Genomic DNA, 17,734 nt, shown 5'->3' on the forward strand with positions numbered 1-17,734 from the left:
GGGTGCTGCGGGGAGCCCACGTGTTCTGCTGGCTCTGCCCGACACCCAGCAGCTCCGGCATGGCCATGGGAGGAACCATCCCAGCTGCAGCGAGTCAAGAAGTGCCTCCTGGCATCACCACGGCCACATGCAGACCTGCAGGTCCCTCCATGCCAGGCCCCAAGCTGAAACCCAGCCCCACTTCCCACAGCTCCCACAGCAAAAGGCTTTCCCGGCCGCACCACTGCACAGCAGCACCAGCACCAAGCCCTGCAGACTCCCGAGTCTCGGCCCTGCGGGGAACTGCACGCCTTGAACAGCAGCAAAATCGCCCAAACTAGAACATTCAGCCTGCAAAGGTGCCCGGAGCTGGCAGGGTTGGACACAGCATGAGCAACGTGCGTGGGGAGCCGAGGGGACGCCGACCCCAGGGGCGTGCGGCAGGCTGGCTGCGGTGCATCCCCCCACCCGGCACCGAGCCCCCGGGCAGCCTGTGAACATCCAGCCCCGAAACACTGCTGGTGCCATCCTGGACCGAGACTTTCCTTCTGCTCCCAGAGCGCCAGGCGCGAGGAGATGGCCATGCCGGCAGGGAGGTGGGATGGTGCTGTACGGAGAGCCACGGGGTCGCACCGGGTGCACGAGGCAGAGAAAGAGGAGAGAGTTAGCCAGGGGCTCCCGCTGGCCCTGGGGCCATGCCAGAGGCTGTGCCGGGGCCGACAGACCATGACCTTGGCCGGCATAGCCCCAGTCTCGTGGCACCAGGTGTGGCATGGCAGCCATGGCACGGAGGGGACGGGTGGTATGGCAGTCATTTGGAGGGGAGGTGGTGGTACTGGGTGTCGGTGGCACCAGAGTGGTGCTGGGACCCCACTGCCCTGGCCTGAGTGGCACAAGGTGGCCGTGGGAGCCTGCCCGTGCCCCATTTTGGGCTGCTCCCAGCTTCACCTGTCAAGATCATTCATGCACCGAGCGGGTCAGGGCTCATCTGGCCCTGCCGCTCGCGCCGGCAGCCACATCTCCTTGTACAGTAAAGGGCAGGAGCGCCGGGAGCGGCCAGGAGCCGGCTGAGGAATGTCACTTGCCTTCTCGGGCGGCAGCCCCAGGCGCCACGTGCCCTCGCTCCCGTCGGGGACCGGCACTGCCCCCACACTGTCCCCCCAGCCAGGGCTCTGAGGACGCAGGGGAGAGCCAGCCCCGAACAGCAGAGCCGCTCCCTGAGCCTGGAGCGTCCCTGCGGCAGGGCACCCTGCACCCACCAGCTGGAGCTGGAACCTCAGTCCTGCTCTGCACAAGAGGAAACTGAGGCACAGAGCGGGACATGCCTCGACCCAGCACACAGCATGCCATGAACAAGGGCCAGGGATCGCCATCACCACCACTCTGGCTCCCTTCACCCAGGGAGCAGGATGCAGCCCCGTTTGGGTCTGGTCCCCACACAGAAGCTAGCCGGGGACTCGCTCCTGCTGCCACACAGGACCCGCTGCCATCCTGGTGGGTGCCAAGAGCCGAGGCCACCGAGTAACCCCCAAATCGCCCTCCTGCACAGGGCAGGGAGCACTGTCCCCATCCCCGTCCCCGCTCCCATCGCACCCTCCCAGGCACCTCTTCCCGGCACACACCGGTGGCTGGAAGCCGCTTCCAGAGCCGGGGCTGCCACTATCGCCATCCATTCCCTTCTAAAAATAGCCCTTCCTGCCGAGGGGCCCACGGTTTGGCTTCCAGCACACCCAAAAAGCTCCTTTCAGACCCTGATCCCGGCCCCCCACCCCGAAGTCCCCCCCCAGAGCGCCCGTACCTGGGTGGGGGGCTGCAGGCACGGGGGGGCTGACAGCCCACGCTGGCACCGGGCTCTGCCGCCGGTGCGGGACCCCCAGGGAGCCGGAGAGCGAAGGCGGCGTGCGGGCAAGCGGCGGCAGCGGGGCAGCGTGTGCTTCCCCCCGCCGCCCCCCTGCCACAGCGGCAGCTGAGGTGACACATGTCACTGCTAAAAATAACCACGCCGGTGGCACCGGGGCCTCGGCTGGGGAGAGGCAATGGCATCGCAGGGCCCTCCCGTTCCCTGGCCTCTCTGCACCGCCCGGCACATGCGTGTGTCACCCGTGCCCTCCCCGGCACGCGTGTTTGCGCCCTCCTGGGTGCACACGTTTGCGCCCCGCAGAAGCGGGGGAACCGCTGTAGGTTGACGTGAGCCAGCCCGGGGTGCTCTGCTCTGCAGGAGGGGACCCCAAGCTGTCCCCTGTGGTAGCAGGTCAGAGCTTCGACACGGGGCTCCTTTGAGCACCCCGGCTCCCCCCCTGCTAGCCTCAGCCCTGGGATGGGGGAGGCTGAGCTGGGGAGGGACCCGAGAGCAGCGCTCAAAATAACCTCCCGTCGGTGGAAAGAAGAAGTCACCGCGGTGCTAACGCCAACGCAGCCGGCAGCCCAGCCGGGGCAGGTGGGGAGGCAGCAGGCAGCCCTGCCTGCCCCGGGGTGGGGGGGTGCCTGGCACTGCCATCCCCAGCCTCACCTCCCTACACAGCTCTGCCAGGGACACAGCACACAGAGGGGCCATCGAGTGACCACGCGGGGCAGACGGTGACCCTCTGGGACACACACACACACACACACACGACAAGCAGGACCTGTGTCCCACCTGCCCCAGCGCAGCCACCGCCAGCATTCAACACCCAGCCAGGGGTGCAGGATCAGGCCAAGGCCAGCTGCAAAGATGTAACCCACCCTCCTCCACTCTGCATCTCCCAAAATGCTCCAGGGACATGCCCAGGGCATCAGCACCAACAGCTGGAAAAGCTCTGTTAATAAAAAAGGAAATGGGATTGTTAGTCTGTAGTTGCCTGGCAGGAGACTGAGGTTTGCCCCAGCCATCTCACCAAACCCCATTTCCACGTGGGAATGGCACAAGGACGTGGTTTTGGATGATCTTTCACGTGGGATGGGACCACAGCCACGGGGAGCCTGGCTGTGTGGTCACTGCTGGGGTGCCCCTTGGCGCCGAGCATCAGGGTCCCTCCCGCGCCTTCAGAAACCCACTGTTCATCACCTGTAACACACCTCATAGTCCCTGCCAGGGCCATTTTTTGCGCTGCTCCAGCACAGCGGGATGAGGATCGCCTCCAAGGCCCTCCTCGCCGCAGCAGGCTCCATCCCATCGGCAGGAAACAGCCAGCGCGTCCCCCAGCAGCCACCCGTGGGAAAAAGCACGAACAAACACCGTGCACGTGAACGGCGGCTTCTCCAGCCAGCAAAGGACTTACCTCTGTGCGGGGCAGCCAGGGGCAACGGGGCGCAGGGGGTCAGGCAGCCCGGCACAGCCTCACCGGCTGCGTGGGAAGGGGCGGGCAAGACCGAAAGAACCAGGCGGCAGCACACACGCAAAGGACGGTTTTTATTGGGGTTCTCGTCGTATGAGAGCAGTTGTACTGACCAACACACAGAAGCAGCTTAGCTGTGCCAAAATAATCCTTTAAAAAAATAATGGCGGAATTAACTAAGTGTGGCACATCAGTCACAAATCGCCGAGGACTGTAAACTCTGAAGATAAGTCTCTGTGAGAAGTACTACTGGAACGTGCAGCAGCATACACCGGCACGGGGCACACCCTCCTCCGCACAATAAATATGAAAAGAGCCAAGTACATAAAACAAAGAATGATTCTCATAGATACAATATCTAAAGTTATTTACAGATACTGGCTTTTCTCATCATTAAATTACACATTGAAAACAGGTTCTCTTTCAATATATTTCTTTAAATCACTAGTAGCTATTCATGTGAATCTGCTCCTTTTTTCAAGGACCAAATGTAGTCACTGAAACAGTGCTCGTAAAAATACCTCTCCTAGGATGCTCTCGCTTTATTCTGTTTTTCAGACTCATTTTTATTTGCCATCTTACCTGCTCTCTGACCTCTCCCTTTCCTTAAGGAAAAGATGCCTGCTACAGCCAGGAAAGCCTCCTCCCAGCCCCACATCCAGGCAAGCCCCTATCTACCCCTAGTCCGTCTCCTTTTCCCACCTGGCAGTACAGCGAGATACACAAACCCAGATAAATCCTGACACTGGACAAACAACCAGGTTTCTGATCCCATCCCCAGGTTTTCTAACGAATCCCTGTTTGGGCACGTGTCAGGTTTGCAGCACTGGGCTCAGCGCTATCCCAATCATGGCACGTTTCTGGTGGATTACGCCAAAAAAACACGATTCCACCGGCACCGGCGCGGTTTCACACCCACCGCTGGCCTCTCCCTCCCTCCGGGTGCTCTTGGGCAGAGCGGCTCAACACTACAGCTCACTCTTCAGCCGCAGAAACAAAACATGACCAGGCAGGCATGAGAAGGGGAAAATGGAAAACAAGGCAAGAGCTACTACAGGGGAAAAGCAGCTGTCCCCTCCCTGCTTCGGACAGCATCTCAACAAGAAGAGGTGGCTTCGGTGGCATGGCCAGCGAAAGCCAAATTTCACCCTCGAGATGTCATTCAGTTAAGCCCTGAAGAGCACGTACTTCATGCTCCACCACAGTGGAAATTCAAAGCGCATGCTTTAATACCTTGAGTGTTCCTCAAACTGCAGAGGCCACGATTGCAACTGGAATTATTTTTAGCAAACGAGTTATCTGACAAATTTCAGGCTATTTTTGTGCCTTGCTCGGGAAGGAGGTGCCTGCTTTGGTTATCTACAGATGTGCCCAGCGGTTGCAGCGCTCCAGCAAAGGCTTCTGGCAGGCAGGCCGAGCCCGCCGGCTCTCTAGCTCGGCGGGCCGATGCCGCAGAGGACAGCAGCACGGCTGAGCCCCGCTCCCCACCTGGCCAGCCTGCCCCGCGGTTGCTGGCAGCAAGAGGCCAGCTCATGAGGTTCGCCTTCCCGACACCCCCGGGGGGACAGTCCCTGCCAGGGTCCCGGGGGTCCCCGCTCCCCTCGGCCGTGGCACGGAGGTGACGAGCACGGTCCTGTGCCAAGGCCAGGCATGGGCCCTGGCCGCCCAGCTCCCCCACACTCCACCTCTCCTGTCTTCACGGGCTCTAGCCTATTTTTGAAGAGTACGTAATCACCCTGAAACAGCAAAAATCGTTTCCAGTAAAAAGGTTTTTGCAACCATCGAGGCCGGTTAGGCCATCTCTGCCCTACCCCAGAACAAGCCCGACGTAAGCCAGCGCTCTGAGCAGACCTGCACCAGCAACCAAACTCTGCAGCCTCTCCGGGCTCTCCTGTCCACTCGCTCATTAACCTTGGAATTAAAGAGCTTTGCAAATATCTGAGCTGATGTCTGAGCTTTTTCAAATATCAAGCTGATTCCTTGCCCCACTTTAAGGCCATTAATTCTCATTAAGCCAGCACAGACTCATGTGAATAAAAGCTTGCTCTCTGGAATGCTGAGGAATAAAGGAGAAATTTAGAAACATCGAACTAAGGGTTTTATTTGCAAGGGTTTTTCAGATGTTTCTGCATTCACGAGCCACTGCACTCCAAGATGGTCCTGACAGTGCCTGGAAGTCACTATGCTCATAACAGAAGGGTAAGCTGGACAGACTGATGGAAACTATTTCAACTTTATTATGAAAAACAGAATAAAGCTGACTGATCCTGCTTGAAAGGAACTGCCATTTCTATACATATACGGAGCAGAAATTCTGTGGAATGTCAGAAGTTGGAGAAACATGTATTTAATAAATAATATAAAATGCTTTTTTGTTAAAATAGAATTCTTGGTTTTATACCTACATAGCATAGCAACCTTTACATAAACAAAATAAAGCTGAGTCTGTGGTGATTAGTTTAACACAAAATAAAAATACAATTTAACAATAGTATTAAAACAGCCAATGTTCAATCCACGCAATATGTACACCATGGAATAGAAATCAACAGAAAACAAAAGTAGATTATCTTGAAATTCTTCAGACATTTGGATATACATATGTTCTCTGTATACGTTAGATATTTTCCTTTTTTTTTTTACAATATTAAAATCAATACTATGCTTTTTCAAAATACACTTTTCAGATTTTTTCTTTAATTTGTAGAATTGACTCATATTAATCGACACAACTAGAATTATTTCCTTTCTACTGTACACTTCAAAATAGTCCTTCCTCCATATATATTTAGAGTGTGAGCATTTCAGAGTTAAAGTAACTGTATCATTGCCATCTGCTGTGTGGGGAACAGTGAAACCAGTGTGCGATTGCGAACATCTGCAGTACATAGATATGTACGTGATATTAAAGAACAATCCAGTCCTAAAACTGATCAGCTGCCAGGAAAACAGCAACACACAGAGCTCCAGGTATTTCACTTTTCATGAGCTAATTTACTGTAAACCTACAAAACGTTAACACGCAAGTCATCACTCACATCAGGGCCTTGACCCTTCTCATGGTGGCAACGCTGCCATGCAAAATCAAGATCTCAAGCAGTTCTACTGGACATCACCAGCATCCACTTTACAGGATCGCAACTCGGATAAACAGGTTTGGTTTTAGCACCAAATACACAATGTCTCCTATTATTTATGCACTGGAATGCAAACACTTGCATTTATAGTAAAACCAAAACCAACCCGGTGATCCTATTTCCTTTTTTTCTCCCTCAACAGAAAAAGCAGGAGAAGAAAAACTTTTGCTGCGGAAAGTTGCTGAAATTAAGGAAAATTCAAATGCGACTAAGCTGAGGTGGATCTCCTGGAGCTGTGTGCCGTCACCCTTGCACCGCAAGCGCAGCGCTGTCCCTACCTGCCAGGTTTCCCATCCGCACATCCAACTATCAATCATGAGTGTGCTCAGAGTCTGTTTTTGAAGCCTAACGGGGGGCAACATACCAGGAACATCAATGCAAGTTGGATCAGCTCCGATATTTACACCAGCAAGGCTTATCTCCCAGCAGTGGTTTGAGAAGTAACTTGTGAGACTGCAGCTGTAGACTTTGCTAGACCAGTGAGAAGACATAAAGCTCAAACGCAACTACTACGAAGAAGCTTTTACACTTCAAAAAACAGATAGCCTACACTTAGATGAAGGGATTAAAAAACAATAAAATTAGCAAATGTTCTGTTAACAGTTTCATGAATTTGCCAAATAATTACCAAATAAATTTGAACAATAAAAATTGCCTAATTTATACCCGCAATGACAGGACGCCTCAGCTGACACGGTGTCCATGGAACACTTTACAGCACCAGGCAAGCTCATGCCCAGCCCCAAACGGTTCCTCAGTTACACTCTGCTTGCAGCAGGAATAACTGGTGCTTTGCTTCTCCTGCACTTAAATTTCAATTCACAAAAGTCTGATTTTGACTAGAATTTGCTGTATCCCTATTCTTGAAGTGAGACATTAATGTACAGCAACTCCCACATATGAAAAACGTCACCCTTCCTCAGAGTGGAGGGAAAGGCAAAGGGAAAGGAAAAGCAGAACAGGGCTGCAGCCCTCCTAAAAGTCAGTGGCACTCCCCCACCCCCAAGCCCAGCTCCTGCAGAAATTACCATTTCTACCATCACGTCACTCACGCACTTGCTTTCCAGGATCTAGTCTTACTGCATTTGTCAGCTTGTACGTCAGAGACAAAGAATAATTAGAAAATAATCCCTGCAGCACTGAAGGCATGTGGATGTGTCAGGGGAGCGTTTAATATGGCTCTATCTGGCATGTAATTCTCTATTTTGAAATATAAGAAACAATTCCCGTACATGCTCAAATCTTCAGTACAGCTGATTTTTTTTTTAACGGACTTACAGTTAATTTGTTTAAAAGTCTGTGTTTAATCATTCACTCAGCTCTGTTGATGCCCGAAGCTGTAATTTCTTTTATCTTTACTTCCCTGCGCATTAAAAAAAAAAAAAAAAACCAACAAAAAATACCCCTGTCCTACAAATGTGGTCAAAGTGCGTAAAAGGCAATGCCATGCCTTATGTTCTCTGCGTTCAGCAAGATTTTCTACACATACAGCTAAAGACCCTCATGTAAAATAACACCACCAAGAATCTTTGTCCAAGAAAAAAAACTTCAGAGAATCTGGTACCTAAACCAGGAACAATCAGTTCAGAGCAGTATCTGATATTTTGCTTTGAAGGGGAGAATTCCAGCTTTCCCTCCACACCAGCAGATCCAGTCCCTTCCACACAGAACTCCACTTGTTATTGGGATTCCAACTTCCTCCACGCATATGCAAGTTTTTCGCTACGGTAATCTCCTTCTATCCTAACAGCACAGTCATATGTGAGATGCAAATATCAAGCTTTTATGAATTGTCGATAAATCAGTTGACTAAGAAAAACAAATCTTCTACTATTCTGCTCCCATCTGACATTGGCAAGCAGTGCTGACCGACGGCACAGTTCAGCTGCCGTGTCCCCGGATGAGGCAATTAAGGACCATGCTAATGAGCATGGTTCTAGGCCTATCCCAATTCTGTTACACTTCAAAATATGCATATTTCCCTAAGTCAATACATAGCCTTCATTTCATATAAAATCTATCGTTTTCAGGCACAATTTCCCAACAGCAGATCTGTCCCTCCCTTTCTCATAGACACCAGCGTCCAGAATCTATGGTATGTTGCATCAGAAACTGCAAACTCTGCCAACAAGGATGTAGCGTAAAAAGCAACCATGGAAAACAACTAAAAGAGAAAAATGGAACTGGTCATGAACTAAGAAAGTACGAACAAGTGACATGAGAACGAAGAACAGTTTTTATCACAATCTGAGGGTTTTTTCCAAATCAAGAAGAAAAATAAGAGCATTGCATGGTATTGTAGGAGAAGCTTAACAACATCCAGTGCATAGTCAGCACCAGGAAGATGAGACATTTTCTATTCCAAACCTCAGTAAATACCACAGTACTCTAGAGAGGATGCTAAACATCACTTACCAATAAGAATGACAGAGAAGCTGGTACTCTTTATACAGAATAATTTGAAAAATAAATGGGGAAAAAAATCATTAAAAGATATGACCTGACTCACAGGGGGTATTTTCTAAAATGCACTTTTTCTTTAATGCTGCACCAGATGACAAGACAGAGTTCATGCAGTTGTGAAAGCATGTGCTATGCAAAGTTAAGCCACTCCCACTTCTAGAAGCAAATACATCCAATTTTATTACAAGTGTGTCCAGGACAAACAAACACTTTCAAAATAATTTCCTGGTTTTGCCCATTTGTACTTTTCTACAAAGAAACAGGTCTAGAACTCTGTGGTTATCTGTTAGCAACACAAGCTAGACAAACTGTGTGCACCAGGTGGACAGAATAAGCTGTTGGTGCAACCTCTGCTCCCATTTACGGAGATGCAATTCCCATCGTCTTTAGGAACCATGAGAGTTGTACCACCGTGCTTAGGCAGAAAATGTTTTTTAAGGTGTTTACTGAATCAGAAAAAAGCTTAAATTAAGCCCTGACCTATCTCTTGCAAAACATCACAATAACCAGGGAAAGACTGACTTCACATGCTTAAAGTTGTCTAACAATTAAGAGATTATATCTTTACTTTAGCAAGAGTTTCCACATGACATGACTGATGTCTCAAGTAGAATTAGTATGTCTGGCATTTGATCAGCTTGTTTTGTCAGTTCCATCCTCAGTATTCTCAGACTGTTTTCAATGTGGACAGTTTGAACTCTCTAGAAAAGAAAATTAAAAATCCTTTTGCAAGCCAAGCCATGTGATGTGTGCACGAACCTCCTGAGCTGAGCTACAGTGAAAGTCTGGGATATCTACGCTATGAGAACACACTTGCTTCATGTTTTTGTGTACAACAGAGAAGGATCCACAAGTCCCATAACTGAAGAGTGATCCAGAATACGTACCGAGATACCCAGACATTTTAACCCAGTACATGCACTAGAATGCATTGGATTTGAATAATTCCTTTTTAATTTTTAAAAAGTGCAGTTGACCTGAAATGGAAAAGAACTGTCTTTATGTTCACTGTAAACTTGTCAAAAGGAATCTGCTCTTTAAAAACTGTGCTGAAATAGTCAATTTATACAACAGAGCACTAGATGAAGCTACCATAAATTCCTCTTCACCAATTATTACTCTATTGCGTCAGTTATAGTACTGCATATACGTAGAAGAAGCAAAATGGTGGTAGCTACTATTAGTGAGTACAACAAACCAAGTGAATAATTTGAGTTCAATGTTTCCATGAAGTAGCAATAACATTTAAACCACAGGACAGTAAGAATTCAGTACTTTGAAGTGCATAAGAGTCACACTGTTGATCATCAGCAGTATGGAGAAAGGTTATTATAAAGTCAGCAGTAATGGTCGGAAAGAACATGGCAAAACGACAGATTAAAGGTTATCCAACACGGCAAGTCTGCAGCTCCTTCCACAGCTGAGGGGTTTGTCGGTATCACACACACAAGTGTAATCCTAGCCAGCAGTAACCATTTCAGTCTCCAGGCCTGGTATGCACCAAGCAAGGGTATTGCAGAGAAAACAGTATCTTCCTTCCATCAGTAGTTCTAGGGTAACGGACCACGGTTTAGACACCGCCAGGGTGCGGGAATGCATGGGAGCAATATGCAGCCTCTACGCTTGGTCATTTCCACCACTGCCAGGAGCATGAATTCACTTGCCATTGTTCCAGTCTTCACAACCTCCAGAGACAGAGTTCTGACATTATCCCATGCTGTAAACATCTAATTCTTCCTCTTCTAAGCACATCCTGCATCCAGGATTGCACAAAGTAATTCATAAGGATTCTGTGAAACTCAGCCTGTTCACGAAGTAGCTTGCCCTAAGTGAACTTTGTTCTCTGTTTCTCCTACAGACCATTGCTATTCCTGTGGCTGAGCGGTGGTTTTGAAAGCTCTACAACTGTTGAGCGAGATTTATTGAGAAACTTTGGAGCCCGACGCAGCAACCTCTGTGCCTCAGTAAAAGCTTCTGTCAGCTCTTTTTTCCACTGAACAAATTCTGGGTCACTCTGAAAGAGATAGAGAAGTAGTTTGGCACTTCATAGTAAACTGCCAATAGCGTCTTCTCTCTTAGATAGCACTTCAAGCAACTCATTTTAATTTTCCGAAGGAATGAGTAACTTTGGATATTGAAAATGCGCAGCCCTTTGCTTCTCCATCACCCCGCTGAAGCCAGGCAAGGCAGCAGCAACTATGGCTGGTCAAAACGTTTTGAGGACTTGTGTACTTCCTCCCTCGCAAACACATTAGCTACCATCAAATAACTGCAGTGAGACACGAGCCAATAAGGCCTTTGAAGCCCATGTAGGTTGAGAAGTTTTGAAATTTTTAGCTATTTATTAAACTGAACACATTTTGGCCCAAATACCATTGAAATCCATGACAGAAACTGGCACAGCTGCAGGTTTCCTGCTTTCAAAATTCAAGCATGATAAAAGCTCCCTGGTTTTGCTTAGGTTCAGCTTTGCTTCTTAAAGTACCCTTAGTTAATACGTAACAGAGGACCTAAAAAAACTTTTCAATTGTTTTATCATATGCAAACCAATCTGATTAACAGTTATTGAAAAACAAGCACCTCACCTCACACTGTAGGACAAACTGTTTTCCTCCTTTAATTCTCAGTAAGATGCATTTCTTATCTTTAATCTGTGTTTCTTCAACAGATACTATTTGTTCCATTGTCAGTAGGTTTTGCTGTAGCATTTGCAAAAAAGCAGAGACATGATTCGAAAAAAACCTATTGCCCATCAAATAAAGCCACTATCTAATTTTTCTGGACTACCCACATAAATTAAGTTATGAACATTAACAGTCATTACACAAACATTTCTTTATTTCTGAAGACTGGGTCATGAACTAAAGATAGATTATAAGGTAAGAGATTTAGCAAGGGGCTTGGTTGCTTCAACAGAGACAACAAAATACAAGCTGAGAAAGCCAGTAATGACAGCATGAAATAAGAATCTACAAATAGGTGTGTCTACAAACAAAATATTCACTATTTTCCCTCAAGAGAACTGCATATGATTTTATGTATTTTCCAAGTATTACTGCTACTAAAAGGACAATCTTACTGTTTCAAAGAGCTGAAAGGGAATATTTAAGCACTATATACTTACAAAGAAGCAAATGTACACAGCAGTTTGCAGAAAACCTTTCCCTATAGACTGTAAGAGGACAACAATGTTTTGAAATTCCAAAACCTTACTTAACTAAATATACAAATGATCTGCCTAGCACATCATCACAGCTGGACTAAACTAAAGTTACTATAGCATTTTCTTTGAAATAAAATGCTATAGCATTTATGACCTTACCAGTTTATGTTTTTTTGTATAAATAGTCCAGAGGTCCTAAATGAAAAACAGCACCATGAACTACCAAATTCCTTTAAAAACATAACAAAACAAAGTAAACAGGTTTCTCAAGTCAACTTTATGTTTCCTCAGTGCAGCATAGCTACCCATTAACTAAAGTGATACTTAAGATAAGTTACTCAAATCCACTGGTCATTTACTTGGACAAAACTCTACTTTCACGGGAGGTACGCCCGAGTATGGGTTCTCAGATTTGCCTCAACATCCACCTGCCTTCCATGCCCTTAGAAGCTGCTGCTCTCTAGAGTAACCTCACTTACCCGCGACTCTCCTTCTCCTCGCCATTCAAGTCGGTTTGGGAAGAGATAAAAGTAACGACGTTGCCACTGAGTCAAAAACGGGTTCCCCAATTTCAGCATGTATCCATGCATAATACAATCCTTCCCAAGTGCATAATCTGGAACAAGAGGAGACATTAGTATGTAAAACAAGGTACTGCCTAAAAGCATGCTGCAAATGTGCTATGTTGAGAAAGGACACAGTCCCGAACACGATGTGACTCAATGTGCCTTCACCAGGCTTGCAACAGTGCTTCTATGTGCACAGGCGCACACACACAGCCAATTCCGCCTTAATTACATGAGCTGATGTGGCTGCAGTGGAGTAACCAAGAACAGGATTTGGTTCATAAAAATGTATCTTATTATACTGTTAAAAGAACTGTATATTGCTATCCAAAGTTCAGAGTTTGTGACGCAACATCCTCATGCAAACAAGTGAAGTTTGCTGTAAAGGACCTTCTGTTTTCTTTCTTGGCTCCTCTGTCATAAAATTAAATCCCACATACTCTTTTCTGAGCATAGACCACAAATGGTGAAAGGCTGTACATGATAATCTTTAAAAGAGAGTACAAAAGATTTTCCAAAACATTATGTCATCATACAGCATTTCAAAACATTACGAAAAGTCTTAAGAAACATGATACTGACTAAATGAATTCTAACAATTACTGGTGAATGACAGTAATGTGAGAGTCTGTTGTGTGAAACTTCACACACATGAATTACTATCTAGCAGCAAAAGATGGAGAGAAGTGTATTTGACAGATTACCTTCCTCGTGGCCAAGCTGCTTATTTTTAGCCCTTTTTCTGGCCTCAATTTTATCTGTGTCTGCATTTACTGCATCATAAACAGTTTCTGCTACTTCTTGCTGCCAACGCTCCGATATTACCAGAGGGAAGTTCTTATATAATTCCTGGTCACTATCAAGCAACTTGCAAGAGAAAAAACAACATAAAAACCCAACATTTTAATAACTTTTACTATTCTTATCTCCAATAGTTAAGTTACCCATATAACAGTATTATTTTAAAAGATGTATTGAACTCTAACCTTACCAGAACAAACAGGTGCAAACAAGAGAAGACACAGATACTAATTTAAGCAAAGGTATTCATTTATATACAGAGAACAGGCCACCTGTTCAAAAACTTGTTTGGTTTGATAGCTCTAAAAACCTTAATCAATATTGTCCCATAATGTGCTCTTGACTTTATATTTAAATAATTACTTAAATGTAAGCAGCGGTATTCTTAACTTCGTTGCATAATCAATGTTAACAAAATGTCTAATTGCGTTAAGAAATTTCTCAGCACAAAACTTCCATGAATAAATGAAAAGGTATCTTTTACACAACGATGCCTTCCATGCTTCCACGCTTAATTTTACATTCTTAATAATTAACCTTCAAAATTCAGCAATGCATGCTGCAGACCTTAATTTGCTTGTTATATAGATTCTTTTCTCCCCTAATCCTTAACTACAGGAAACTAAAATTACTGGATCTTCAGGAAGAACCATTTGTTGTTTGACACAGCCATACTCTGGTTTAGCCACAAGGCACTTTGATGCAGTACAAAAAGCGATCAATGTTTTCTCTGCGACTTTATTAAAGGTTTTAATTTGGGGATGAGTTTAAAACTCTCCACAGCCACTCCTCTGCTGCTTCAGTTTCTGTCAATCAGTAGAGAAACTAGACCTTTCTTTCAGAGACCAAGACCAAGAGGCATCCTTTGCCGTGTTAAGGCAGCAGTAAGCCCACTAGACTGAACTATATGACAGCGGGCAGGGCTGGGTCCACTCCTCACTGCAGCAGAGTGCCCGGGGAACGCAGATCCCGACCCAAGGGCACGCAGGCACGCTGCTGCTCAGAGCAAACCCAGTGACTCCAGCCGCCCCTGCCGCAAGCAGCAGTTGCAGGAGCAGGACATGAAAGCCTCGCTCAATTCTCCTTCTGCAGCCAGGCCAGACGTTCCCAGGAGAGACAGTCTCCTCCTTTTCAGAGATCCGTAGCCATATCACAGCATGAAAATACACACTGGATCTGAAGGCAGAAGACTTCCCTGCAATTCTGTGTAAGTGGCTTACAGGGACTCCTTACGGCATCCAAGTAAGAGGGGAAAGCCATGGTCATCCACCGTTGGCTTTCCAGTTTGTAACCTCAAAGAACACGTGTTCTTCTTGGTGTCACAGGACACTGTGCAGTGTAAATATAATCCTCAGGAGCAACAGACGAGAGCAAGACACTCAAAACTGGCATCCTCAGGGGCAGAGACAGCTCCTGACACCTTAATGGAAGCTCTGACTGCAGCTGACTCAGAGGTACAAATTATTCACTCCCTTCTAAGAGACTGTGACATCCCAGTAAAAGTGCAGAGCAAAAAAGCTGTACATGATATCCCTCACTGACTCATGACCAAGAATAAATTTATCTTATAGGCAGCCTGAACAAAGATTACATGGAAGTGATCTGGCTATACGATTTACAGGCCTTTCTGAGAATATCTGATACCCTCAATAAATAAAAAGACCACTTGGGTTTTCTTTGCAAAACGTTCCTCCAAATTATAGTACTCCAGAACTGCAGGAAACTGGAATCCTGTTAGACTAACACTGATGCTGAAGATGTGGCGTTTTCTGGGATAAAGAACATCTTGGGTTCTCTGCATTTCTCTTCAAACACGTAAAATCTTTTCTGTGCCAACTTCTGTAATTACAGCAGGTGACACTGACACAAAAGTTCCTTTTTAGGCACAGTGAGTACTTAGCATGTTTTTTTGCTTATAAAGTTTAGAGCAATTAGTTTCTCTCCTGACTCACTTCTGTAATAACAAGGATAAAGTTTCCTCTACTGAAGAAGGGTGTGATAAAAATAATGAACGGGACAAGACCCAAGACAAGCACTGATTCCCCTACTGTCTCAAAGTACGAGGGAATCTTCAGAAGAGGGGAGGAATACGCAGAGTACATCACACCACCTCCATGCAAGTCAGAAATGGGCCAGCAGCTTTAACTTCTCATTTTTTCCTTTATGTTGTTTTCAGTAGGTTTTGGATAATACCAGAACCTGAAAGTTTCTTTTATCACTTTTCTAACTTACAAAGTTGCTACCATTAATATACAGTTTGTCATTTTTAAGAGTTTTCCACTGCACTCTCTGACTATGAGGTAACATTATTAAAATAAGGTTTAGTTCAGTTTATCCAAGCTACCAGAAACAAATTACAATTCTCAAAACTACAAACCATTAAGTATTCTTGAAAATCTGAGGATTTCCCAGAGGTTGTCTGACCATTTGAAATATTTGCTTTATCATATAAAACTTTTGATAGGAAGGTAGATTTCAGTCAATCTAAAAAAATAAAACATAAGGACTTGGCAAGCAACAACAAACCAGCCAATCAGCCCAAGCCACCTCTTTCGTAACAGCCTGGATTAAGTTTCCAAACTTAAAAGCAATTCCTTGCACATTCAGTAGTCCCAGAAGCAAAGGAATGGCACACACACATGAAAAGTTAAGCACAGAAGTCACAGTGCATTTTCTACCTATCATTTAAAGTTGTATACCTTAATGCCTTTAGTGTCCTCTTCATCAAATGACCCAATATCAAAAGCATCTGCTGCATTTACTTCTCCCCGGGGAGGAATCAATGGTGGAGGATACTAGAAATTGAAAGCAGCACAATTAAAGACAAATTAACGCACAGTACTTAAATCCATCCTGTAGCTATATAGAGCCTTTTTATTTTTTGCACAAATTACACATGACCCTGCAAAAGTACATCCCTTGAAATTAAACTTCAGTGCAAAGTTGTTCTCCACTCCTTTAATAAATGCTCCTCCAAAAATTTTGGGGAAAACCCCTATAGTTTAGAGCAGAAGAAACCACGCAGTCATTTTACCCTGAAAAAGCAATTAATTCAGTACTACTAATCAGGAAGACTTGTAGTAATGAATATACAGCAGTTTTCATCAACAATCCTCCACATATTTGTGCAAGTGAGTACATGTGCTGGGGGCTGGAACCCTGAAGTCTTCTGTCCATTATCTGGGTAGGCTAATTTTCCTTCTACTACTTTACCAAGTAAGCTAAGGTTACTATCTTAATCCTTTACCTTTTGTAAATACACTTGCTGCCAATCAATGCCTTTGAAGAAAGGATGTTCTTTTACTTCTTGTGCACTGTAAAAATAAAAGTAACTGAAGTCAACAAAATGAAGGGGCTTTTCAAATGTATTTGAGAAAAATAAAGCCTTCAAAGGTCACATTTCTATCACTTGAAAACATTGGCAAAATGCTCTTTTTTCCAGAAAACAAAACAAAAAAAAGAAGTCTTCCTAAGTACACACCAGAAGAGAAGACTTTCATGTGGAAATGCTGGAAATAGTGCTGCAGGTCTGGCAAGCAATCACTCTTGTTTTGCTATGGTATTCCATCATTTCAAACAACAAACAATACTCGTCTGTTGTCAGATCCCATACACTAATTCTAATATTTTATGGCAAAATAAGGAAGTATTCTTGACAGGCCCAAGGCTAAAAAGCAGTCTCAGGTCATTACCATAGAGGGCTGCATGACAAAAGCCCCTCTGAGTATCTCACTGGAATTACAGCCAGTCCCAGTCTCAGGTGTGACTAACAATTAACTGTTATCGCACATTGCCGATGGTTTCTCAACAGTTATTAACTCCTCTCATAGTTTTATCTCCTAGTCTCACAGGAGGCACACACTGGCTTTTTAAATAGGTGATAACAACAATTTCAGTGAACAGCTATAAGCAAGGTAAGCTTGGCAGGAGCAAGGAGTGGTTTGTATTCAGTGAACAAAAACATGCCCTTTTCCTGAGAATCATGAAATGAAATAGGTACATCTGGAAATAGAGGTAACCCAAAATGAAGCACATATTCATAGCTTTCTGTGCTTGGTAGTTTTGGGATTGGGATTTTTTGTGTGTAATACGCTCATATCATTATAGATACAGTATATGCAATAAATTTTAGCTATCAGTACGTCTGAGTCAAGTAATATGACTTCATGCCAAAACAGATCAAGCAAAAACATAAAAACAACACAGGGATGAAAAGTATGAACACCACCCAATGTAAGCATGACCGCAGAGAACTCAGGGGAAGTCTTTAATGACTGAAATTGTCCAAAAATTTGTCCAAACCAAAGGAAG

At 45.5% G+C, this 17,734-nt stretch overlaps 2 protein-coding genes across 4 annotated transcripts in view; both read right to left on the minus strand.

Moving 5' to 3' along the window:
• Positions 1-2,022, minus strand: part of MYO18B (myosin XVIIIB) — a 76,382-nt gene extending 74,360 nt beyond the window's left edge. The window contains exon 1 of the mRNA XM_049805307.1: positions 1,778-2,022. Coding sequence (XP_049661264.1) covers positions 1,778-2,022 — 245 coding nt within the window. The remainder of the gene's footprint in view (positions 1-1,777) is intronic.
• Positions 2,023-3,348: 1,326 nt separating this feature from the next.
• GRK3 (G protein-coupled receptor kinase 3) overlaps positions 3,349-17,734 on the minus strand; it is a 78,708-nt gene continuing 64,322 nt past the window's right edge. For 2 of the 3 annotated variants that reach the window (XM_049805502.1, XM_049805504.1), the window contains 7 exons: positions 16,671-16,737; positions 16,123-16,218; positions 13,327-13,489; positions 12,536-12,672; positions 12,216-12,251; positions 11,479-11,592; positions 3,349-10,907 (listed from right to left, as the gene is read on the minus strand). In XM_049805502.1, coding sequence (XP_049661459.1) covers positions 10,746-10,907; positions 11,479-11,592; positions 12,216-12,251; positions 12,536-12,672; positions 13,327-13,489; positions 16,123-16,218; positions 16,671-16,737 — 775 coding nt within the window. In that variant the 3' untranslated portion in view covers positions 3,349-10,745. The remainder of the gene's footprint in view (positions 10,908-11,478; positions 11,593-12,215; positions 12,252-12,535; positions 12,673-13,326; positions 13,490-16,122; positions 16,219-16,670; positions 16,738-17,734) is intronic. The other variant, XM_049805503.1, reaches the window with a different exon arrangement.

Source organism: Accipiter gentilis, chromosome 7 (assembly GCF_929443795.1).
Source record: "Accipiter gentilis chromosome 7, bAccGen1.1, whole genome shotgun sequence".
In the NCBI taxonomy this organism is placed as follows: Eukaryota; Metazoa; Chordata; class Aves; order Accipitriformes; family Accipitridae; genus Astur; species Astur gentilis.